General features: G+C 41.3%; 2 protein-coding genes across 2 annotated transcripts in view; both read right to left on the bottom strand.

Moving 5' to 3' along the window:
• Window positions 1-3472, bottom strand: part of IL20RA (interleukin 20 receptor subunit alpha) — a 37019-nt gene extending 33547 nt beyond the window's left edge. Inside the window, exon 1 of the mRNA XM_082730374.1 lies at window positions 3260-3472. Within this exon, the coding sequence (XP_082586500.1) occupies window positions 3260-3386 (127 nt within the window). The 5' untranslated portion in view covers window positions 3387-3472. The remainder of the gene's footprint in view (window positions 1-3259) is intronic.
• A 7014-nt stretch (window positions 3473-10486) lies between these two features.
• The window catches only part of IL22RA2 (interleukin 22 receptor subunit alpha 2), a 79693-nt gene continuing 64340 nt past the window's right edge, over window positions 10487-25839 (bottom strand). The window contains exon 6 of the mRNA XM_082731086.1: window positions 10487-10777. The gene's annotated coding sequence lies outside the window, so the exon portion shown is untranslated. The remainder of the gene's footprint in view (window positions 10778-25839) is intronic.

Here is a 25839-nt window from a genome sequence, read left to right as displayed (position 1 = left end):
CTGAAACCATTTGTGAGTGTACAAGTAACTACTCAGTGAAATAGAATATCCAAACGCTGCTGTGCTGATATCAGAGACGTTTGAACAAATGCCTTCACTGTGTGAGTTACAGTAAATTAGTTCTAATAAGCATACATATAGTAGGAATATTTAGACTGTGTTCTGAGACCTCCAAAAACTATAGCAAGGCTCATTTGTTCCTAGACGTAATAAACACCATATTCTTTTTTTTCTTTGGGGATTTTGGGCAGATCTCCTTGAGGGAGGCATATGGGAGGTGAGATGCCAAGTCTGAGCAGGAGTCACAGCGGGGGGTAGAGCGGGTAGGAACACTTCAGTGGTGGGAACTCAAGTATGAAGTCTTGGAGATGGAAAGTGGTTTGGTTTGCTCTCCAAACTGGAAAAAGGACGGTGCAGGAAGTAAGTGGTGTGAGGTAAGCCTGCACAACAGGGAGGAGTGGTCCGCAAGAAACCTTGCAGGCACGTGCAGAATTATACTATGGCAATGGATACTTCTAAAAGGCTTGAGGAGAAGATAGATCACCGTAGGAAGCCATCTTCTCTCACTTTCTCTAATTGGCTTCAGATGCTTGCTTATATAATGCTGACCACATCTCCTTATCTTCACTGAAGAATATACATGTGAATGGGCCAAAAAGGCAGAGTTTGATATGCAACAGGGATAAACTCCCTGGAGAAACTTCTGTCCCTGAAGAATGTAGAGAATGACGGTGAATGTGGGTGTCATACCCATCTTGAGGGAACGTCACAGATGTTCTGAATTCCATTAAAAGCTTACCTGAAATTAAATATCAATATTTTCCTAGAATGTTGATGCTACGTTGAATTTTTTTTCTTTCTCTTGGAATGTTCGGTTTATATTGCCTGATGCAAATACTGAGTTGGGTGACTGAATATTTGTGTGAAAACATTCAAAGAATTAAAGTATTCTTCCTGCCCAAGAGTGGTAATATCGTTTAACCCTTAGAAAGTCGGCATTGTTTAGCAGATATTGTAGCTGACCTATCAGGATAGAAATCACTTTCTTTTAAGAGGTAAGTATGGTATTCCAGGTAGCTTCTAACCTGGTTCTTCCAGCAGTCCTTAGGTTGCCTGAAGACCCAGAAGAAAACAGCAATGCTTAAAGAAGAGCTAAGAAAGTACCTAGATCTTGTGGATCAGGAAAGGGTTTCTTCTGTTTTACTTCCCCCAAATTTTGCTCTGATGCTAAGAATATTACTACTTTCTAATGTCAGCCCCTAACCCAATTATGGAGCAAGCTTTTTATTTCTCTCTCTGATTAAATATAGAAACAAGCAAATTCATATGTTAGTTGAAGGCTCAATATCTGCATAAGTCAGGAGTAGTCTCTTCCCACTCAGCATATGTAGGAAAGAACTAAAAAATCACAATATATTGTGAATATATTTATAAATACAAAATTAAAAACTATAATTTTTTAATAAATGTAGGATTTAGAAGAGAAACATTTTTGGGAGTATAATATCTATGGTTCAACGATCTTTCTGACATCTATATACACACTTCATAACGTTTGGGACGGTATTGAACTTATTATTACTGTGTTTTTATTTTTTATTTAAAAGATTTTTTTATTATGTTTAATTAGCCAGCATATGGTACTACATTAGTTTTTGATGTAGTGTGCAACGATTCATTAGTTGTGTAAAACACCCAGTGCTCATCACCATACGTGCCCTCCTTAATAACCATCACTCTCTTACCCCATCCCCATGCCCCTCCCTTCTGTAACTTTCAGTTTGGTTCCTGGAGTCCATAGTCTCTGTCTCCTTCCCTGATTCCTTCCTATGGAAGCATAGCTGACACATGATGTTACATTAGTTTCAGGTGTACGACATAGGGATCCACAAGTATAGTTATGTTCTGCTTACATATATACCTACTACCACCATACAACACTATTATAAAGCTGCTGACCATAGTCCCTGTGCTGTACCTTTTATCCCTAGGACTCACTCATTCCAAATCTGGAGGCTGCCACTCCCACTCCCCTTCACACATTTTGCCCATTTCCCAACCCCCACCCCATTCCCTCCGGGAATCATCAGGTTGGTCTCAATATTTATGGGCCTGTTTCTGCTTTTTGTTTGTTTATTCATTTGTTTTGTTTTTTAAACTCCCCACATAAGAGAAACCATATGGTATTTGTCTTTTTCTGCCTGACTTATTTCACTTAGTATAATTCCCAAGTTGTTGCAAATGGCAAGGCTGCATTCTTTGCTATGAGTGAGTAATATTCCCATATGTGGTATGTGTGTGTATCACATCTTCTTCATCCATTCATCTTCAGACAACGGGGTTACTTCCAAAATAACTGCATCAAATTTAAAACCGTTTTCTTTGACTACTAAGAACACTGCACTTTCGAGGGCAACTTTCCTTCTGCATTCACTGTGGTTCAGCTTTGGGTGAAAAGTCATCAGACATTAAAGCCTGAACCGCGTTCTTACAAAGTACAGTATTCTGGGAAGCTCTGCTGGTTTTAATTAAAAAAAAAAAAAATCCCCGATTTCTTGCTTTAAAAGAAACCTTCTTCTTACATACCAGAAGAAAAAAAGAAATCAGGTTAATGAATCATCCTGGCTTACTGGATTCCAGTTGATAGAATTTAAACTGAACAACACAGCAAAGCAAATTTCAGTTACCTGATGTCATAAATCAGTTAAAAATTTACTTTTAATATAAGAGTTAAAAGTAAAAATCAAAGAGCACGTATCTATCGGTACACGGTCCTAACTGCAAAGGAAAAACAATGCCGTGCTCAAGAGAGGCGATCTTAACACGAGAAACGCCGCCTCTTTCTAGACCCTGTTCTTTCGGAGCAGAGCGTTCCTGGGACTAGGTATTTTCATGCAAGTAGAACCGTCACCGCCAGCCGCGGGGTTGGTCCCGGTTCAAGGGCGGCGGGTCGGTGCGGCCTAGGGCGCTGCGCACGGTCACCGTCGCCAACCGCGAGTTCCGAGCTGCGGGTTCTCCTTAGGGCGACCGCGGTCACACTCCCTCCGCCTCCCTGCAGCCCCGCGACGGGCAGAATGAAACTCTCAGTCCCGCAGCCTTGACGCCGCAGCAGGTGCGCGCCGACCCTCGCACCTCCCGCTCCGCGCGCGCGAACGCGAAACCCCCGAGCGGACGGACCCCGGCGGCGCTGGGCAGGCGGCGGGCCGGACCCGCTCGCGTCCGCGTCCCGCACCAGGCGGCCCGGCCGCCATCCACTTACCTGCGCGGCCCGAAGGCGCGGCCGCGAGCAGCAGCAGTAGCGGCGGCAGCAGCAGGCGCAGGGCCTGGCGGCGGGGCTCCTGGACCCCTCCGGCCGCCGCTCCCGCGGGGGGTCGGCGGGCCCACATGGGCGGCGGAGCCGGGTCACATATCGGCGGGCGGCCCGCAGCGCCCCCCCCCCCTCGAGCCCCTTCGTCTGCACCCCCGGCCCTCGGCTGGGGCGGCGAGCGACTCTCTCTCCGCGGCCCGGAGCCCAGGGAGGCGGTACCCCGGGTGCGCCCCACCCGCGTCCCGCGGCCGCCCAGCTGGATGCCAGCGCGAGGGGAGGGACCCCGCGATGTCTGCTCCCCAGCCGCGTAGTTCCGAGAGTCTGAGCGAGTGTCCACGTCCCCACCCGCGAGGTCACGGGTGCACGTAAAAGCCCCTCTCCCGGGGAAGAGAGAGTGAGGTGAGCACGCAGGCACGTGAGTCTGGTATTCAGGCCCGAGAGTCGCTCCTCCGCACTTCTGAATGTCAGAATTCGGTGCGGGAAGAAGGAGATGGCTCTTTCTTCCTCAACAGAGCGGCAGGCACTCTGCCATGCGTTGCTTGATTTCACGCAGTCTTCTCCGCCTGCAACAGGTACTGTTCCACTGCACAGAAGAGAGAGGGAAACGCACCAAGGCGAGGCGTCTGCTTGAATGAAGTCCCCCGAGCTTGTGAGCAGGGGCCTGCGGACTTCCACACGGGCCCGCTTCTAGGTTCCAGGCTCTTCAAAACGGGACCGCGGGGCTGCAAGGGAAATGATGTGTTGAAATCATTAAAACGGAATAAAGAAAACCCGAGAGCCAGTCTCAGCCCTGGTCCCTTGAGAGGGACTTCTAAAGGCTGGGCACCGCCTTAAAATAGACCCCTGGTGTGTTCCCTCTTTTCCTCACCCCAAGGGTACAAAATTAAAACGCTGAATTTAGCTCAACTACCTTCATCTTACAAAAAAAGAATCTAAAGGAATTGAAAAAGAAAGAAGTCTTTTTGCTGGGAAGGAGTGAGAGGACGGGCAGGATTTTTCAAGAGTGCCCTAAGTATGCTATTTCCTTCTCCACAGAAAGACTTAGGAACAGAGAAGAAGTCCCGCTCGGTTGTCCTTTTGGCTGGGCTCTGTGTTGGGACGCCACAGTGGGACTCGACAAACATCTGTCAGCTGGCTCCTTTAGGTTCCATCCATAGGGGGCGCTGGATGAACGCTGACAGCTGGAGGAGAAGCCAGGGGACTGGGCTTCCTCTTTGCTGTTTTCCTTAGCTATGCCCCACAGTGTCCCCTCACCTTGGCAGGTGTAGCTCGTTCCATACTCCCAGAATCAGCTTCCCTGTGCCCCCTCAGAGACACCAGCAGTGGGCCGGCCGGGTCCATTCGCAGAGGCCAGAGCTCCAGCTTCCTGGGTTCCTCTGCCAGGATAGAACCCCCACATCTTCCCTTTGTTCCTTCAGCCCTGGGGAGGAGGGTTTGCTTCTGGTAGTTACTTCCCGTTTTCCGGCTGGGGTCTTACTGGTTCAGTAAGCGGTCGGAAGGACTGAACATTTTAGGAAGGGCGCTATCGTAGATCATCAGCATTGTGGTGAATTATTATTGTTTTAACTGACTGCCAATTTTATGAGTAAGGTTTTATCCTTATCATTTTAAATCTAGTAGGTTAAATGTGACATATATTTGCCACAAAAGTATTTGGGGCCAATTATTCTTGGTATCTAAACTTTAGGACTTATTTGCGTTTCTATTCAAATAGGAATCATTCCTGGCCCCAAAAGAACTAAAGCAGACATGTCCAGAACCCACCTCCCTCCCTTATCTCCTACCCTTCTTGACTTGGGGAGTAACAGTTCTGTTCCTTCTGTACACACATCTTCCGTCTGTCCTCCTCAAGTTCCCCTTTGCACTTGTCAGACAGCATGTCAGAATTTCGCCATCTCCTACCTGTAACAAATTCACCTCTCTGTCCTCCCCAGATGCCTGTGGTTCTTGTAGGATGAGTGGGACCTAAAACATTGCTAAGTGTTCAGTTGATGTTTTCCATGCATTAAATTCAAGAGTGTATTCATGACTTCTTTTGCTTTTACCTATGACCTGGAACTCACCTTAGGGAGTTTCCTTTGTACCTTTAAATTCTGCCTCCTTCCCCACCCTGTGAACTGCAGGAAGAAGTAGTCCAGTTCTCTCCCAGTCTAAACTTTCCCAGTCAAAATAAATCCTAGTATATCCTTCAGAAGATTTTTGAAATGACTCAGCACATTCAAACTGATGTTTTCTTCTGTCATAAAGATTACAACCATTCTTTCTTTTCTTTTTTTCCTGATGGGTGCCTTATTTTTCTATTAAGTTTTTAATTTTGGGGTGCCTGGGTGCCTCCGTTGCTTAGGCGTCCGCCTTCTGTTCATGATCCCTGGGTCCTGGGATTGACCTGGCGTTGGGCGCTCTGCTCAGCAAGGAGTCTGCTTCTCCCTCTCCCTCTGCTGCTCCCCCTGTTTGTGCTCTCTGTGTCAAATAAATAAATAAAATCTTTTTAAAAAGTTTAAAATTTTAATTCCAGTGTAGGAAATATACAGTGTTACATTAGTTTCAGGTGTACAATACAGTGAGTCAACATTAGGCATTGTTCAGTGCTCCTCAGGATAACTGCATTCTTAATCCGCCTAACCTCTTTCACCCATCCCCACCCACCTCCTCTCTGGTAACCACAAGTTTGTTCTCCATGTTAAGAGTCTCTTTCTTGGTTTGTCTCTCTTCTTCCTTTGCTCATTTGTTTTATTTCTTAAGTTCCACATATGAGTGAAATCATGTGGTACTTGTCTTTCTCTGACTGACTTATTTCGCTTAGCATTATATCTTCCGGATCCGTCCATGTTGTTGCAAATGGCAAGATTCATTCTTTTTACGGCTGAGTAATATTCCACTGTATGTATATACCCCATCTTCTTTACCTATTCATCTATCTGTGGACACTTGGGCTGCTTCTATAATTTGGTTATTGTAAATAATGCTGCTATAAACATAGGGGTGCATGGATCCCTGTTAATTACAGTTTTTGTATTATTTGGCAAATACTGGAAGTAACTACCAGTAGCATGATTATGCAATGTTAGGGTAGTTCTATTTTTATCCTTTTAAGGAACCTCCCTACTGTTTTCCACAGTGGCTGCCCCAGTTTGCTTTCCCACTGACAGTGCACGAGGCTTCCTTTTTCTCTACCTCCTCCTCAACACTTGTTGTTTCTTGTGTTTTTAGTCTTAGCCATTCTGATAGCTGCAGGTGATATCTCATTGTAGTTCTGATAGGCACTTCCCTGACGACAGATCATGTGTCTGTTGGCCATCTGTATGTCTTCTTTGGAGAAATGTCTAGATGACAATCTTTCTTGCCATGATTTACCACCTGCTGAGATTTTAATTTTGTGGGATCTGATGTATGGATTTTTGAGCTTTTTGAACAGCAAGGCTGTAAACAAATACCTTCCACCCTCAACCCCAGCACTAATACTACTAACAAAAAATACAAAGCTTATCCCATGCCAGTTGAACTCCTAACAGTTTCCAGGAATGTTACATCTTGATGATCATCACCATCATCCCATCATGTGAGGTTACTGAATTCTTACTTAGAGCTAGGTATCATGCTAAGAATTTTACATTTACCACCTTCTCAGGCCCTTACAACAGTTCTGTGAGTTAGTCACATTCTCCCGAATGACAAAATGAGGAAACATGCCAGGTCATGTTGTCCACTTAATAAACGACAGAACTGGGATCTGAAGCCCGGTTAATCTAATTCCAAAGTCTGTGTTCCTAATGACTTCCTTATAGGCCTCTGCACTTAAGAAAAAATAAAGGAAATACATTAATGGGGTGAACTGCAAAATAACACACTTATGAAGATTATACTTATTATTTTACCAAAAAATGCAACATTGGTGTGATTTCCATATTTTAAACTACTGATGAACTGATGCTCATTCCTGGACACACAGGTATAGTCAGGGGCAGGTTGAGAATATACTAAGCTTCCAAAAGTAAACCTGAAGATTAGAGGGCAGATGAGGGCTGGGGAAAAGGGGGAAAAAGAAAGAGTCCTGGAGGTAATAAGCATCCAGTTTTAGGAGATTTCCAAAATCCTTTTAGTCTACCCTGCCACTCGTTATGGATATTTGGGACTCCTAACAGTGTTTACATTATGCTGTCTGCTCAAATCTAAATAACATCAAAATAGTTAAAACCTGGGGCGCCTGGGTGGCTCAGTGGGTTAAGGCCTCTGCCTTCAGCTCAGGTCGTGATCTCGGGGTCCTGGGATCGAGCCCCGCATCAGGCTCTCTGCTCAGCGGGGAGCCTGCTTCCTCCTCTCTCTCTGCCCGCCTCTCTGCCTACTTGTGATCTCAGTCTGTCAAATAAATAAATCTTAAAAAAAAAATAGTTAAAACCTTATGGAATCCTATCTCATCAGACCTTCTTCCAATTCTTCCAGAAATGTTTTGGAGAAGTGGTCCCTGCATTTAAACTTTTTAAAAATTGTTAAGTATAATATACATACAGAAAAAAATGCACCAAGACAGATGTTACAGCTCAGGGAGTTATCACTAGGGGGAATGCATTGACAGGCATCACCCAGTCCAGAAACAACAGAACAATGTTAACCCTACAGAGACTGTTCTCTTTCCCCTTCCCTCCTCCCCAGAATCATTCAGTGTGTATTCCATTGTATCTGGCTTCTCTTACTCAACATTAAGCTAAGAATCATCTGTGTAACTGCCTAAAGATTTAGTGCAACTCTGTAAAGTTATCAATTATGCTATAATTTCTTTATACATTTTATTTTGATGACATTTGGATTATTTCCAGTTTACAGTTATGAGCAATGGTGCTTCTTGGAACATTCTAGTTCATGTCTCTTGACTAGGTGCATATATTTCTGTCAGGTACATACCCAGAAGTGTAATTACTGGGTCATAGGACAGACATATTTCTGCTTAAGTAAATAATACCAAACCTGTTTTCCAAAATGGTTATAACAATTTACATTTCCATCAGCTGTAATGACACTGAGAACTTTTTCATAAGTTTATTAGCCATTTGGATATACCCTTGTGTCAAGGATCTGTTCCCATTTCTTGCCTATTTTTTCTATGAGGTCATCTTTTTATTTTATTTTTGTTTGAAGAAATTTGTTACATATGCTGAATATGAAACCTTTGGTAGTTGTATATGTTGCCAACATTTCTCCCTTTATTGTGGCTTGCCTTTCTGCTCTCTCAATAGAGTAAGGAGTTTCTAAGTATAATATAGTGTAACTTACCAATTATATCTCTTATGTCTCTTATGGTCATTTTTTTTTTTTTGTGTGCCCTGTTTAAAAAATGTTATCCTACCCTAGGATCATAAGGTATTGAGTAAATAATTTTGCCCTTTGTATTTTCATATGAATTTTAGAATCACTTGTGAGTTCCCACAAAACAACTGGCTGACTTTTTTTTTAAGCTTTTCTTTTATTAAGTCATAGCATACACAAAACAAGGTACCTAAAGCACACTAGTCTTAACCTTTTTCATAGATACACAACCATGTTACCAACCTAAGATCAAAATATAGGGTATTTCCAGCACTCCAGAAGATTCCCTCATGCTTCTTCTCATATACCTTGAACACAGGAACTCACTGTTTTGACTTTTTTAAAGAAAAGATTTTATTCATTTATTTGACAGAGAGATAGAGTGAGCACAAGTAGGCAGAACGGCAGGCAGAGGGAGAGAGAGAAGCAGGCTCTCCACTGAGCAGGGAGCCTGATGCAGAGCTCGATCCCCCCTGGGATCATGGCCTGAGCTGAAGGCAGCTGCTTAACCAGCTGAGCCCTCCCGGGGCTCCTGTTTTGACTTGCATTACCATAAGATTAGTTCTGACCCTTCTTGACCTTCCCACTGGTGGAACTATCCAGTAGGTATTCTTCTGTGCCTAGCTTCTTCTATTCAACATAATAATCTCTTTGAGGTTCATTCATGTTATTCCATGGATGAGTAGGTTTTGCCCCCCTCCCCTTTTAAAAAATAATTGTTAAGAGTGTTCCATGATAAGTTTTTGGTATCTGTTCATTTTTATGTCAAAAGCAAATATGAGGTTTCCAGGGCAGAGATCAGATTCTTAGGATTACCCATAGCAATAATTGCATCTGGCCCCTGGCTTCCATTCCCCTTGGGGGTGATGTGATGAGAGCCAGGTGAATCCTGTGGATGCACTCCAGGAGAGGAAACCCAAAATTATGAATCTAGAACTTTAGATAGGCTACACACTGCTTAGCTGCTCCTCTGTCTTTCTGAGAGAGGGACAGAAGCTCTATCTCTCTAATGCAAACTAATGCTTTGGAAAGTAAATGAATGCTCTCAGGAAGGCAAAGGGGAAAGTTCCTACCCTGGACTGCAAACACTGGGCTCTGGGGGAGATAAGTTTTCTTGTTTTTTGAACGAGAACATAGGGCTCCAGGTTAACCCCCTGCAGTGTGAGGAGCAGAAAAGTCAGGGAAGAGAAGTTTCCTTTGCTTAAGGAGGCAGATTGTCCAGAAACATGAAAATACTCATGGAGCATTGTTTCCCTGACATTCCATTATATGAACGTATATAACCTTTGATTTATCCATTCTGTGGATGGACATCTGGGTTATTGCTTGGTATTGAGTTTTAAGAGTCCTTCATGGATTCTGGATACAAATACTTTGTCAGTTATATGTATTGCAAATATTTTCTCCCAGTTCATGGCTTGCCCTTTGATTTTTACAATTATATCTACAAGAGCAGAAGTTTTTAATTTTGATAAAATCTATTTTTTCCATATTTCCCCATTGATGCTTGTGTTTTGGTTTCTCATCTTCAGAAATGTTAGTGTATTCCAAAGTTGAAAATGTTTTCTTCTAGAAATTTTATAGTTCTGCTTTTTACAATTAAATCTATAATACATTGTAAGTTAATTTTGATATCTGGTATGAGGAAAAAGGAGAGATAAATTCTTTTCCTCAGGCAGCTGTCCTGTTGTTTCTGGGCCATTCGTTGGGAAGATTTTCAGTCTACATGAAATTGCATCAGCACTTTCTAGAAATCTATTGACCATTGATGTGTGGGTCTATTTCTGGATCTCATTCTTCTCATTGGCCCATTTGTTTATTTTTGCACCAATACCACAGATAAAAAAATAAACTTTATAAATTTTTATTTGTGTACTTTTGTACAGAAAATTGCCAAGGCACTGCAGAGAATTTCTGCATACTCAGTTCAATTAGTAGGGTAAATTTTCTAAACTAGTCAAGTTAACATTGGCACATTATTGTTAAGTAAACTTTAGACTCAATTAGATTTCTCTAATTTTTCTATTTCTGTTCCAGGATTCAGTCCAGGGTGCCATATTGCCTGTTGTTTCCATGTCTTCTCAGTTTTCTCCGGTCTGTGACATTTTCTCAATTTTTTTCTGTATTTTTCATAACATTTATAGTCTTAAGGAGTATTGGCCAGGTATCCTGTAGAGAAAAAAAAAAATCCATGGATAAATTTAAAATATTAATATGGGAATTTAGCAGGGCTTCCAGGCATGAATTCAATCTCCAAAGCACAACTGTTTATCTACACACCAATAGTAAACTATTAGAAAATGAAATAAAAGAATCATTTGTAGTAGCATGAAAGATACATAGGCCATATGAAAACTCTATGGGAAAATGGATGAAATGCTAGCAAGTGGTATCAAAAATATTTTTTTTAATGGGGAAATATGGATTGTAGTTATGGATTGAGAAGTCAGTATATGTTAAAATGGAATTTTAACATGGAATTTAAATGGAATTGTTATAATGGAATTTCAGTGATGGGGTGCCTGGGTAGTTCAGCCAGTTAAGGATCTGCCTTCAGCTCGGGTCATGATCCTAGGGTCCTGGGATAGAGCCCCACATCAGATTCTTTAATCAGCAAGAAGACTGCTTCTGCCTCTGCCTGCTGCTGCCCCTGCTTGTGCTCTCTCTCTGTGTCAAATAAGTAAATAAAATTGTTTTATAAAAGAGAGAGAAAGGAAAAATGTTTTAGAAAAAAACTACAATTCCAGTGAATATTTTAACAGATTTTTGTGAAAGGTGATTATAAAATTCTTGACAAGGTGATTATAAAATTATGTGTAATTTCTAAGGTCCAAAAATAATTAAGGCACCTTTTAAGGGCACCTGGGTGGCTCAGTGGGTTAAGCCTCTGCCTTTGGCTCAGGTCATGATCTCAGAGTCGTGGGATTGAGCCCCACATCGGGCTCTCTGCTCAGCAGGGAACCTGCTTCCCCCCACCCCACCCCGGCCTGCCTCTCTGCCTACTTGTGATCTCTCTCTGTCAAATAAATAAGTAAAATCTTAAAAAAAAAAAAAAAAGACACTTTTAAAAAGTTCAGATCAGGGGATGCCTAGGTGGTCAGTTGGTTAAGTGTCTGACTCTTAATTTTGGATTAGGCCACGATTTTAGGATCATGGGATTGAGCCCAGCATCAGGTTCTGTGCTCAGCATGGAGTCTGTCCCTTTCCCTCTGCTCCTCACCACTGCCCCCCACCCTGCAGGTTTATGTGCCCTCTCTCTCTCTCTCTCAAATAAATAAATAAATATTTTAAAAAAATAATAAAAAGTTCAGATGGGAGCAGATGGGAGGACTTTCCCTTCCACATTTCAAGAGTTGTTATAAAGAAACAGTAAGACCATGTAGTAGAATAAAGAGGCCAGTGAAACCGTATATACCATCCAACATTTACAGACGTTCAATAAACGAAAAAGAGGGTATTTTAGATGAGTGGGAAAAGAATGAGATTTTCCGTGAATGCTTCTGGGAAAACTGGGTGTTTACCGTTTGCCATTTTGTTTACAAAAATAATTTGAGGCGGATTAAGGGGATGTTTTGGGTTAAATGATATCTTCCTCCCAGTTCTCAGAAAAGTGAAGTCACAGGTGAGGTCACACTGGAGTAGGTTGGACCTTTAATCCGATATAACTGGTGTCCTTATGAAAAGAATTTTGGATGCAAAAATGCACACAGGGAGAATGCCATGTGAACAAAAAGGCACAAATTGGGGTCATGCATCTTCAAGCCAAGAAATACCAACGGTACTGGTAAGCCACCAGAAGCTCAGGAGAGAGGCCGGGAACAGATTCCCCCCTCATAGGTCTCAGAAGGAATAAACCCTGCTAATTCTTGGATTTTAGATTTTTAGCCCCCAAAACTGTGAGACTACTGCTGATGTCATTTAAGCCACCTTTTTTTATGTTTCTCCTAGCAAACCAATCCAAGAGCTAATTTTGAAGGCAAAGCCAGGAAGATTTTAGAAGACAATGTTGTAGAATATCTGTATGAACTTCGGGTAAGAAAGCATTTCTTAAGCATAAATAGCACTAACCATAAATAAAATAGATTGATGTCTGACTGCATGAAAATTAAGAATTTCTGCTCATCAAAAGACAACAAAAGAGAGTTACGAGACAAGCTACAAACTGGAAGACACTACATTCACCATATATCACATATATTATGCAGACATACACACATATATTTCTGTGTGGCAATTTTCATTTAATTTCAAAGAATATTTTTAATTAAGGGATTCGTGGTATTGTTTTGGTCATTTCTATTTTGAGTTTCGGAATTACTGTGGAAAATGGAACAGTACTCTAGCAGAAACAATGGCTTCTGGAAGCGTTTATAAACGGCCACAGAAGTTACATTAGTACCATAAAGAATGTTGTTGATAAAGAAGATGAAAATCCTTACAAATATTGAATGACTTTGGCATTCATGATCACCAGAAAGTTCTCAATGCAACAACTGTTAGGTATAATAAGTCAGCTGGTGGTTGTACCTGCTGGGGATGCTAATTAGCCAGAGTGTGTGAAAAGAAACTGAAGATTCCTCTTTTCTGGTATGGAAAGACAAAGCACAACATTAATAATTTGCATTGGTCCAAATTCAGAGGTAATGTGGTTTTACTCGGTTGTAGTATAGTTTCTTCTGCTGGGTAATTTAAAGAATTTAGATCTGAAGACTTCTGAAAATGCCAGGTCATCACATAGGGCATTCAGAGTTTTTATTTAAAAAAAAAAAATGGTCATGATAATAGTGAAGAAGAACGAAGCTGGTCAGCTGAGACCAAGACAGCAAAGCTTACTATAAAGCTGTAAATTGATACATAGAATTAATTAAAATGAACTGCTGTTTATAAAAAAAAACAGTTAAGAGAGTGAAAGAGTACAGAGAAGTTATTTGCAATATTTCTGCACATGGAAAGAATGCAGAAAATATGAATAACCCCTACAAATCAATGAGAAAAAGACAACCCAGTATAAAAAGGGGCAAAGGTTCTAACAGGTAGTTTAGCAAAAGGAGCTATCCAAGTGGAGAACAGGCCTCTCCACATCAGCATCATCAGCCATCAGGGAAATGCAAACTCGAACCAGCATGAGCTACTAATCCACTCCCAGTAGGATGGTAAAATGATAGCAAGTGTCCGTGAGGAGTTCAAGCTCCCAGAGCTGTCACATGTTGCTGGTGGGAGTGTTAGACTGGGAAAGCTGCTTTGGAAAACGGTTTAACAGAACTGATTGCAAACAGGGCCTACTTTGGGGAGAGATGGCAGGTGTAGTCCATCACTCAGGGCCCAAAACTCATCAGGGCTCTGTGCATGGCTTAATGTGCATCTGGCCACATCTTGACATTCTGAATGATTTTCCCTTTTAATGTGTTTTTTGTAACAAGTGCAGTCTTGTTCAGAGTGTGGAGCAGGGGCCTGAGCAGGGAGCCAGGAGCGACTTGTGTGCCTGCCACTGTTCTCTGCTGTCCTGTGTGCATACAGCACACGCCATGCCCGCAGCACCCCCTTCTGTGCACGCTCCTGCATCAGAGGTCAGTGAGGCTCAGAGGAGTACAAGGTGCGTGGGGGCCACTGACATCCCTGAGCAACGTCGGCTCCACTCGAACCAGAACTTGCACTCACTGGAGAAAGAAGCCAGTGCTGTTTTAGAAAACCTGAAAGCTCAAAGAATCCTATCCTATCATTTCTTTCTTAAGTTACTTCACTGCCTTAGCCAAACACTTATGCTTGAAATGAGAACATGGAAGGAAAGGAAAAGAGAGGTCAACCTACAGTTCTTTTTCCCTTTTAGTCCTTCTTTCTCATTGGTAAGCTGAGGGTAGGAGCATTGGTATAATGTGCATGTCACAAGAAACAAAATTTAAAACATTGATTTAGCTCAATGCAGTATTTTCACTGTTTTGTTAAGAAAGGAATCTATGGGGAGCCTGGGGGGCTCTGTGGGTTGAGTGCCGACTCCTGACTTTGGCTCGGGCTGCAGTCTCGGGATGGAGCCCAACCTGTCCACCTCGGGCCCCTGCTCAGCAGGGAGGTGGCTTGAGATCATTTGCCTCTGCCCCCCACCCTCTCAAATGAGTAAGTAAATAAGCCTTTAAAAAAAAAAGAAGAATGGAATCCATATGCATGTATAAGCTATGAAATACAAATTATGTAATTGAAGTGTTGCCCTTACATGTGCATTTAAAACTGCCACTGCCGGGCGCCTGGTGGCTCATTGGTTGAGCGACTTGAGTCTTGGTTTCTGCTCACATCGTGATCTTGGGGTGGTGGTATTGAGCCCTGCGTGGGGCTCCACACTCAGCTGGGAATCTCTGCTTGAGATTCTCTTTCTTCATCTGCCCCTTCCATCTCTCAAATAATAAATAAATAAGTCTTAAAAAAAACTGTCAATGCACAATATAAAGGTGAATGGGAAAATACATGCTGCTATCTAAACGTTCTAATTTTTCTTTAAAGTGACATTGAAGAGCAAAGAAAAGAACTCTATGACAAGTTTAGAGAGATTGTGGAAAAAAGGAAAGAGTTTTGTATTTTAGTATGTTGGTGGCACTTTTCCCTTACTTTTTAAGCAAGAGGAATTGCATTTTCATTTTGCACTGGGCCCTGCAAATTAGCAGCTGGCCATTTACGAACCAGTTATTTTGATCCTGGAGACATACTCAACGAAGGTGAATACTTATTTTTGCCAAAAGACATGTGCAAAATGCTAATAACAGATTTATTTGTAATAACCCCAATCAAGAAATGACCCAAAAGTTTGTCAACAGTGCAACTTATCCACTATGTATGTATATATTTATACTAGAATACCAGACAGCAATGAAAACAGATTATTGTTATGTATAGCAGCATGAATGAATCTGACATTGTGATGTTGAACAAAAGAACCCAGATATAAAAAGAATAGATACTCTGTGATTTCCTTTATAAGTTCAAAGAACAGACTGAACCAAATAAATTCATAATGACTGAGTGAGAATAATGATCACCTTTTGGGGGTTGTGGGAAGGAGGGCAAAAGAGAGTCTGAGGAGCTGGGAATGTTTTACATGTTAATCTGGTAGTTAAATTTATACATATGTAACAGATGTAAAAATTAAGCCAGTTGTACCCTTAAAGATATGTGTATATCACAACTCGAAAAAGAGGGAAAAGAAATAAGTTATCTTTCCCAAAGTTGCATTTTACTATATTCCATGATGAATGTGGATCTTCCCATTGTGTGTGTGTCGGGGGGGGGGGGGTGGACAGAGAGAGAGAAAGGTAGTGGCCTTCGTTACCATTGGGTGGCCTGTGTTGTTATGTTCCTTTTGAGTGTACTCCGGTAGGGAAGGGACTGAAGGAAGCAGGTGTCTATCTCCATTTCTAACCTTTTGCCTTTTCATTGAAATAAATTATTGGTAAATAGTGGCATTTTGTTGTTTTAGGGCGCTGCTTTACTTTGGATCTGAATTCCTAATTCAAAGCTTGACTGTAATTAACTTTTGTACTCTTCCATCTGAGGTGTGAAAGTTGAGCTTAGGCTCATAGCTTAGGCTCTTATGTATAAGCATTTTTGTTTTGACACTGAAGATCTCATTTTTAATTTTCTCTAGAATCTTGATTTCATACGGCAGTCATTTTTATTACTTGCTTTTTTCTATGTTTAGAATAGAAAAGTTCTGATACATACATTATCTGACCCTTCCGTTTAGTTTGCTGCTCAAATGTGCTCAGAGAGACCTTGTATAGTCACCATCACAAGTAACATTTTGTCAGATTCCTTGTTTTTACCTTGTTTCTTTTTCTTTTTCTATTTTTTAGCACGTATCATGACTCCACATGTCTGTATGTGTGTATGTACAGTTTACATACATTACTGTCTGTTTTCCCCAGTAAGAATATAACCTCCTAGAAGGTAAGAATTATTTTTTTGCTCACTGCTTGGCACCTAGTTGGCACACAAACCTTATTCTGAAAACTAAGAACAAATGTAATTTTGGAATTTTACATTTTAAGTGTCGAACATGAACAGTTATTTAATTTTTGATGCCATTTAAAACATGGCAACTCCAGAGAGAGAGATGAATGATTACTCTGAAAGAAAAAAACCCAGAAATATGGAAGAATAAATATTCCTGGTAGAACCTGGTTGGTCTGCCATCAGAATTTCCCTGAAGTGTCCCAGGGTTCCCAGGTTGGAAGGACAAAGCAGAAGCCAGCATCTCTAGCAAAGAGAGAGCACCCCCTTCGCAGTCTGTGTGGCACCGCATGTCAGAAATACACCCAGCTCACCACTGGGTGTCACTCTTCTCTCATGCTCCAGAGTCTGGGTCCCCTAACTGGTTTCTCCGTGTATGAATATGCAGTGTCCTAGTTTACAATCGTGACAGAGGGCACAGACACACCTGTACAGGCCTCCTCAATATGGGACCACTTACTGTTCCTTCATAAAATTGATTTTCAGTTCTGAGCTGCACAGAAAGGTTTAGATGACAGGAGTGATCTCAAGTGCCGCGCTCAGCCTCAGACTCAGCCCTGAAACAAGGCTCAAGAGAAGACACAGCTGCCAGGAGGAACAGAACTGCCATTTTATCTTGCAGTCAAGTGTGATGGAGTCTTCTACAGGCCCAGTCTTGGAAGCAGGACTGGACATACTCTGGATTTCACAGCTAGATGAGATTACCTTCAAAGATAACACTAAAATCCTTCCATGAAAACAAAACAAAACAAACAGGAAATGACAAACATGGCAGAATGACCAGTTTATGTTGAAACATGATGATTGCTCTCCCGTTGAAAGAACTTCTTCACAGCACAAGGTTACAGCTTGACTCAGAAGTGTACTTCACCCAGTCCCATTAAGATTTCAACCTACAGGCACTACCTGTTTGCCTCCCATACTTACCCACACCTGTAAAGATAACAAAGCAGGCAAGTTGCTATAGTCTGCTCACCCAGTCCTTCTCTCCTACACCTTTAAGCCTGTGCTCACATTTATCATTCAGATCAAGGTATAGATGTAGGAATTTGCTACACTCTCATAAGGAATATTTCCTTTAAAAGTTATTTATCCAATTTTCAACAACTATTTATTGAGTATCACCTTTAAGTACTGAGCACTCTTCTTTTAAGAGCTGGGGACATAGCCGTGACTGATAAAGTCCATGTTAACAGTGGAGCCCACATTCCAGTCAAATAGAAATTAAAATCTTAAACAAAAGGGAAATGGCCCAAATTGCTTCTGGAGACATCAACCAGTAAGCAGAGGTGCACCGGCCTTCCCACCAGCGAGATGGTGTTTGAGAGCTCAGTGAAGAAACAAGGGTCCGGTGACAGTCACCTCCTCCCAGTGTGGGCCACTCCAACAGCCTGTAGGAGGGCACAGACTCACCTGTCCAGGCCTTTTCAACATGGGATCACTTACTATTCCTACATAACATTGATTTTTAGTGCTGAGCAATCCAGAAAGTCTTGCCTTGTGTACATTTTTGTTCTCGTACATCAGTTCGGAAATAGCCGAAGGGATCTTTCTTAAGGCAAATCTGATCTTGTCGCTTTCTTGCTCCCAATCCTGCAGTGATTCATCATGGCTGTGCAGTAACAACAACAATCTCGACCATGCTGTGACTTGGCCCCTACCTGGGCCTCCAGCGTCATGAGACACCTTCCCTCCCCAGTTTCACTTCCACTCTCTGGAGAGTTGACCCTCACTCTCAGTTCCCCTCCTTCCCAGGCACTTTTCTGTATCAGAGGTTCTGTCAATGCTATTTCCTTTGCAGGGGGAGGTGGGGAGGCTCTTTTGTAATCATTCCTCCCCCTCACATATGCACTCACCTTTCAGTGTTGGCTTGAAGTCCAGGCATCTCTGCAGTGAAATCTTTCTCCATGATTAATCAGGTTTCCCCTATTCCATGGTCCTGATAACAGCGATGCCCACGGCTCCTCTAGGATGCCTGAGCCCGTGCACTGCCTTTCCTCTAATTCCATCTCAGTTCAACAGCCGCTGAATGCTTGGACAGCCAACCCCTATAATGTGTCAGGATATCAGTTCTGTGCTTCCTGCCCTCGGTGGGGTCCTCATTGTCAGGAAGCCAGTGGGCACTCTATCACCAAAATCCCATATTTAGAGTCTACTTCCTAGGGCCCTTTCTGTAGCCAACTTTCTGGCTGGGTCCCCTGGAAACCGCTTGTAATGGAGGTTTATGGCCAGTCATTTGTTGGTGAGTGCTCCAAGGATGGACATGGGTGATGGGCTGAGGGAAGGAGTATTGGTAGACTGAGGTTAAGCTGAGGTTGTAAAAGAAGCTTCAACCAGTTGCTTAAGGGGCTCTGGGGCCGGGGTGAGAGCACAGGCTTCAGAGTTGTCTCAGTTGAGGCAAGGCGCTGCTGGACCTCATAACTGTGCATGCCTCAGTGCCTGAGCACCAGCTGCTCCAGGAAAGAGGAGCACAAACTTGGGTGAGGCAGAGCTCCCTTTAGCCACAGGCAGTTCCCTGGGAAGGACATACCTGTATCAGCCAACACTTCTAGCAGCTGGAAAAGGATTATGTCCTTTTGAATTGAGGATATGGTTGGTATAGTTCAGTATCCGTTATGGCAACCCAGACAGGCTGTTCCCACATGGGACTTTGAGAAATTACTGACGGGCTCTTTTATATTTCTATAAAACATGAACCTACTGCTAACCTTGAACTGATTCTACTTTGCTGCTCTCTCTGCTTTCAGATTTCATCTTTGTTGATGCATTATCGCTGCTTTTTATTCTTCAGAAACTAGAGTACACGTTCCCCTGGCAGAAAAGGAAAACTTGCCTAGAAAGCTTCCCACAAGACACAGTGCTGGGAACTTTATGTAGGTCCTCTTTTCAAATACTAAACTTTATTTGTATTTTCTTTCAAAATTTGTTGAATCCTTGAATTACCTTTTTTTAAAATTTTTTTAAAAATTTATTTCTTTGACAGAGACAGATCAGAAGCAGGCAGAGAGGAAGGCAGAGAGAGGAGGAAGCAGGCTCCCTGCCGAGCAGAGAGCCCGATGCGGGACCCAACCCCAGGACCCCGAGACCATGACCCGAGCCGAAGGCAGAGGCCCCTACCCACTGAGCCACCCAGGCGCCCCTTGAATTACCTTTTTGTTTCGCGTTTTATTTCTGAGATTTTCATGAAGTCTTTCTAAAATTTCACTTTTTAAAAAAGATTTTTTTAATTTATTTGTCAGACAGAGATCACAAGTAGGCAGCGAGGCAGGCAGACAGAGAGGAGGAACCAGGCTCCCTGCTGAGCAGAGAGCCTGATGTAGGGCTCGATCCCAGGACCCTGAGATCATGACCTGAGCTGAAGGTAGAAGCTTTAACCCACTGAGCCACCCAGGCATCCCTAAAATTTCACTTTTAAATGAAGACTTCTAGGGATAGGATATACATGAAAAATAGACAAAAAGTGAAGAAGATATTTTACCAGTATACTTAACTATACTATGAGTTAATTTATTATCTTCTAAGTTGCTAAAACTGATGCAGCCTTACTATTTACCATGAACTTTGCCAAGTAAAACCTTTTAAGAACTGCTTTGTATATTAATGTATATATTTTATCTGTAGATTTCTGCAATCATTGCAAACAAGAGAGGATTTTTAAATGAATTAGTCCACAACTCTCCACAAATAATGCTAAAACCTATACCTTGCATTCTGTAATTCTTAATGAGAAATTTATTTCTAACCCTCCATGGTCCCAACTATGTAGTGAAAACTGAAATGCATACCACCTGGGTCGCCGTAATATTCTTTCGTCTACTGACTTCATAGCTTTAAAAACCTTCATCATCGTATTTCGATCTTCAAGTCTGTTCACCATTTTCAGCTATATTCAATCTGGTGGGATTCACGCAGGCTGAGAAGTAGCCTGGGTAACTAGGGTCTAGTGTGGGTTCTAGAATGAGCCTCGGATTCTCGTACGTGAAAAGGAGCTTGTGGTTCTATCAGATACTGCTGTGAGATACGCTGATAAAATCTGTGTAGAAGAGCTTTGAAAGCAGTGAGATGTTTTTAAAATGAAAGCATTATTACCAAAAAGAAAAGATGGAGAAAGAAAGGTCAAACACATGAGCTGGTGGTGTGCCATGTTCCAGGAACTTTCTACAGGCTACTTCGCAACTATGCTAAGAGGCAGGTGTTACTAGCCCCATCTTAAGGATGAGGACACAGAAGCAGCGAGAGTAAAATAACCTCTTAAGGCCACTGACCAGTAGGTATCTGAACCATGATTAACACTTCTTTTGGATTCCAAGCCCTGCCTTCTGTTCACTTCACCAAAGCTGGCTTTTAATGAATCATGTGTAATCTGTGGAGACTGGTTTGCTTTTGTGAGTTTCCCTACTTGTTCTCCTTCCCGTCTCTTTCCTGGTCATTTTTAGTAGTGGCCCTTGAGATCTTAGGGAGTCAGTGGATTATGATTTGTTTTTAATGTGTCAAGACTTTTTCTTTTTTTAAGATTTTATTTATTTATTTGACAGAGAGATCACAAGTAGGCAAAAAAGGCGGGGGGCGGGGAGAGGAAGCACGCTCCCTGCTGAGCAGAGAGCCCGAAGCGGGGCTCGATCCCAGGACCCTGAGATCATGACCTGAGGCGAAAACAGAGACTTAACCCACTGAGCCACCCAGGTGCCCCTATAGTGGATTATGATTTAAAATCTCCTGCTTTTGGCATTGCAACTTGTTTCTCATATTTGTCATTAGATCAAGAAATCTGAACCTGAACATGCATGTTATCCCTGCTAGTTACGTGTACCTTTCTATATCTAATTTCTAATGTCCTTAGGGGGAAGAAACTAGTTTCAGGTATCTGAAATCTCGCTGGTATCTCACAGGTCAGTTCCAGAAGGTCAGGAGGTGCAAATGAGCTGAGCTGTTGATTCCGTTGAAGTAATTTTGATGAGCACATGCTTGTATGTAGGTCTATAATGTGGTTCATCTCCATAAAATCCCAAGCTTTATGGGTTTGAAAGCATTAACTCATGTCTTAGGAACATCCCGCATAGATTATTATAATTCTTGGTATGTTGCCTGACCATCTGCTTACCTACAGGAATTACAATCAGATGGAATGGCCCTGTTCAAATCTAGGCTAAGAGAAGAATTATGAGAATACCTGAGTCTTTTAGTTTTGTTGAAGCAGCACTATTTTTTTTTTTTTTACCCTGCCCAGCATAATAATAAAAAGTGTGTCAATTTGTGATTTTTCTTGCTTCACATTGATTAGGGTAGAAAAATAAAGTTATCTTCCCCCCTCTTGTTTTTTTTATAGGAATGTGTTAGTGATCTCATACAGCATGCCTATAAATTAGTGATATTTAAATGCTTGCTGCCTTGTATTCTGTAAAGTTGTCCACCTAATTTCCATTTGCAGATTTAGCCAAATCACAGGGAAAAATATACAGCAGCTCTGTAGGGTCACCTAGTGATCATTTTAGTGGAAAAAAGGAAAAATGTGACAAAGAATGATCACATTCTCTTATTTTCCTTCACCTCTGATAATAAAATGTTAATTTTTTATGCACATTGCTAGCTGAATGGTAGCTGACAGGAAACACCCAGCACAATCTAGCAAAGAGTTTGTAGGGCTTAAAGAGTGTCATGATCATGAAGACCATAATGAGATTTCTGTGAAAATTATAATGATAGTTACGTGTACCTTTACATGTACAAATACTCATTTCTTTGCAGGCAAACAGTATAAAAATACTACATTTCAACTCCCCCCATCCATTGCTTTCTTCATCAGATTTCATATAGATCACGTGACTCTATCCAGGTGTAAAATCCAGATGGAATCCATTTAGTATGAGAACTACATCTTTTTCTATTATTCTATTATTTTTTCCTACTATTGGAGACACTGATCGGAATATAAGTACACATAAAAGTGTCATGATTTAGTGCCTATATGGATTCATTATCTCCTATTTCATGGCCATAGATTATACAGTTAACCTATGTGACCACTGAAGGAGCCAGGCAAAAGAGTGGAAACCCACAATCACTCTGGGAAAGCAATCAGACCTCAAAAATATCACACTCTTCTTCTCTTGTTCCCTCCTGCCCTCTCTCACTTTCCAAATTTCCACAAATATTTTATTGGTACTTTCTAAGTGCTGGTGCTGTATTACTCTTGAGGACGGAGAGATGAACAAGCAGAGACAGTACTTTTTCTCAGGAAGATCACACTCTAGTAGGTGAGACAGATATTAAACCCATCACTTCACCACAACCCGTGGCATTACAATTACGGTAAATGTGCTGTGTGGAAATTCCTGGATGTTCTGGAGGAAAATGTGGTATTAGTATTTTACTTTCTTTTTATCAATATTTTCTTTTTATTAATATTTTCTTTTACTTTTTCTTTTATCATTGACATGTGCCAATAGATTAGTTTCAGGTGTACAACGTAATGATTTGTTATATGTATATATTGCAAAATTATCATTCCTATTCGTCTAGTTTACATTGATCACCACATGTAGCATTTTCAGAAGTGAGATTATTTTCTTTGTCACTTTGCTGTTAAGAAGAAACATTCTGGAATTCAACAGGCCATTTCTCATCACTTTCTTTTCTATTCTTCTCTCTACTTCTTGACCATTCCCAACAATTGCTTGTTGGTGTTTTGAGCTAATGTAATTTCATGAGAAAATAGTCATAGTTCTAACACCTTTGCGTAGCTCAAACACCATTACATACTTCTGAAAATGACTATTCAAAAATCACTTTCTATGTTTTTACCTATTTTTCTTAATCATGCCCCTAATTTTGTCCTACTTGGGTACGTGTATTTTTTCAAATATTGCTAGCTTCTGTCTAAAGACAGAGGTTTGTCTTTTACTAAGGCTCAAAGAACTTCAAAGTATTTTGTCTTTAAAACAATGCTGATAGATAACTAGAGTGGCTGTGGTGGGCATTGGAAGGGAGGGGAGTTATGGTGTTTGGACAGAGCACTTAAAAGTAGGAAATGGATTGGAGCAAACAGTAGGGCCCAGAGTTGTGTGTGTGATTCTGGCTCTCTAAAGTTTGGCTTTGAACTATAGTTATGGAATTTATTATCAGTTGTTTTATCTCCCTCTTAGTTTATTTATAGAAGTTTTCCCAAAGTGTGCCTGTGAATACTTGTTCCGTGAGATGTTAACAAATGTTAACGAGGGAAAAAACAACAACAACAAAAAAACAAAATAAACCTGCCCATGATCAAATAAATTTTTTTACTGCCAGACCCCTCAGAAATTTTAAAATCCAAGGCACATTGTGAGAAAGGAATCATAGACAGTATATATTCAAATTTATTTGATGATGAACCTCATTTTTACAGAACATCTCATAAGAATAGCATTGCTTGGGATGAAGTTTGGGAAATATAGGCTTGATTACTTTCTGAATAAATTTTTTCTCTTGAGGGTACCAGTGGATGGCAAGGAAGATCTTTCATAATGTATAGAAGAGTAAAGAATAAAATAAGTTTGGGCATAAAGTGTTATTATAGATAATTTACAAAATGGCTAATTCACAGGGATAAAATCATTGAGGATTGAGAGTCAGTATGATTTAACTTCCTAAGAGAATGATGAAGATGGACACTAGTGTAATTTTTTAGAAAGATATATTTATTGGGGTGCCTGAGTGGCTCAGTCAATTCGGAGTCTGCTTTCTGCGCAGGTCGTGATCCCAGAGGCCACATTGGGCTCCTTGATCAGCAGAGAGCTTGTTCCTCCTTCCCCCTCTGCCTGCTGCTCCCCTGCTTGTGCTCTCTCTCTCTGTCACATTAAAAAATAAAATCTTTAAGAAAATATTTATCTATTTTAGAGCACGTGCGCCTGCGTGAGCGAGGGCAGGGAGGAGCAGAGGGCAAAGAGAGAGAAACTCACGCTGACCCCATGCTGATGGTGGAGCCTGATGCAAGGGCCCTGAGATCACCACCTGAGCCCAAACCAAGTGTCAGTCGTGCAACCAACTGCATGACCCAGGTGCCCCACTGGTATAATTTTTATATACACTGTGAAATTTGGCAATAGCAAATTGTTTCTAGGTACTTTAGGATCAATTATGTAAAGTTAGAATCATTTTTATTTCATTTCTTTCTTTCAATCCACCAGAATTGACTTTTAAAAATTCTAGGTTCACTCATTTCATTTAAGTAGCACTGGTTTATAGTATTTCCATTCTTCTTTATTGGAAATGAATTTCCTGGTGAGGATATGGCTTCGCTGGAGATAAATAAAAAGCAAACAACTGAATGCTGCATGATTTCATAACTCTGTAAAAACATATCAACCAGTTTGAATTGGTCTATGAAGATCTCTTTCTGTTTATTTCAATACCAGCTTTCCTAATTACTCTAGCTCCTGCATTCAGTGGGACTTTACAGTGTCTCTTTGGATTCTGAATTCCAAATTCCACTTCCTAATTTATTTGATAGATAAAAACTACAGTTGTGTTTTTTGCTCTCTGGTATCTGAAAAAAAAAAAAAAAAAAGTTTGTCTTCTTTCCTGAAACTAGGTTCTTTTTTTTTTTTTTTTTTAAAGATTTTATTTATTTATTTGACAGAGAGAGAGAGATCACAAGTAGGCAGAGAGGCAGGCAGAGAGAGAGGGGCGGGGGGAGGCAGGCTCCCTGCTGACCAGAGAGCCCTATACAGGGCTCAATCCATGGACTCTGAGATCATGACCTGAACTGAAGGCAGAGTCTTTAACCCACTGAGCCACCCAGGCACCCCAAAACTAGATTCTTAAATCTGTCTTTCTTTATCATCCTTTAATTCATCGGCCCTATAGTAAGAAACAGATAAAGTAGAAACATATTTCAGCTAGTTGGAACTGTCCCTATTTGGGGTTAAAAGGAGGATCCCAGCTTACACTCCTGTGTGAAGGTGGGAGTTTCTGAAACAATAGATTTGAGGAGTGGGTTTTGATTTAGACATCAAAATTTTAAATTCTATCAGTATGTTCAAATAGAAATCTTGTCTCAAAAGTTAAAATGCTCTAAGATCTTTTCTCAGAAAGTATACCAGGTTAATAAACTGTTAGAAGGCATTTGCACATAATGTTACATTGTTTAACATCAAATAATGATGCAAGAGGAGTGGAGCTTAAGGTCTCTTCTTCTCTATTACGTCCTCCTATCAGCACAGCTCCTGGGACACTCCTCATTGTCAGATTGGATTTCATAG

Source organism: Mustela nivalis, assembly GCF_964662115.1.
Source record: "Mustela nivalis genome assembly, chromosome: 5".
In the NCBI taxonomy this organism is placed as follows: domain Eukaryota; kingdom Metazoa; phylum Chordata; class Mammalia; order Carnivora; family Mustelidae; genus Mustela; species Mustela nivalis.
This window is presented reverse-complemented; position numbering and strand designations above follow the sequence as displayed.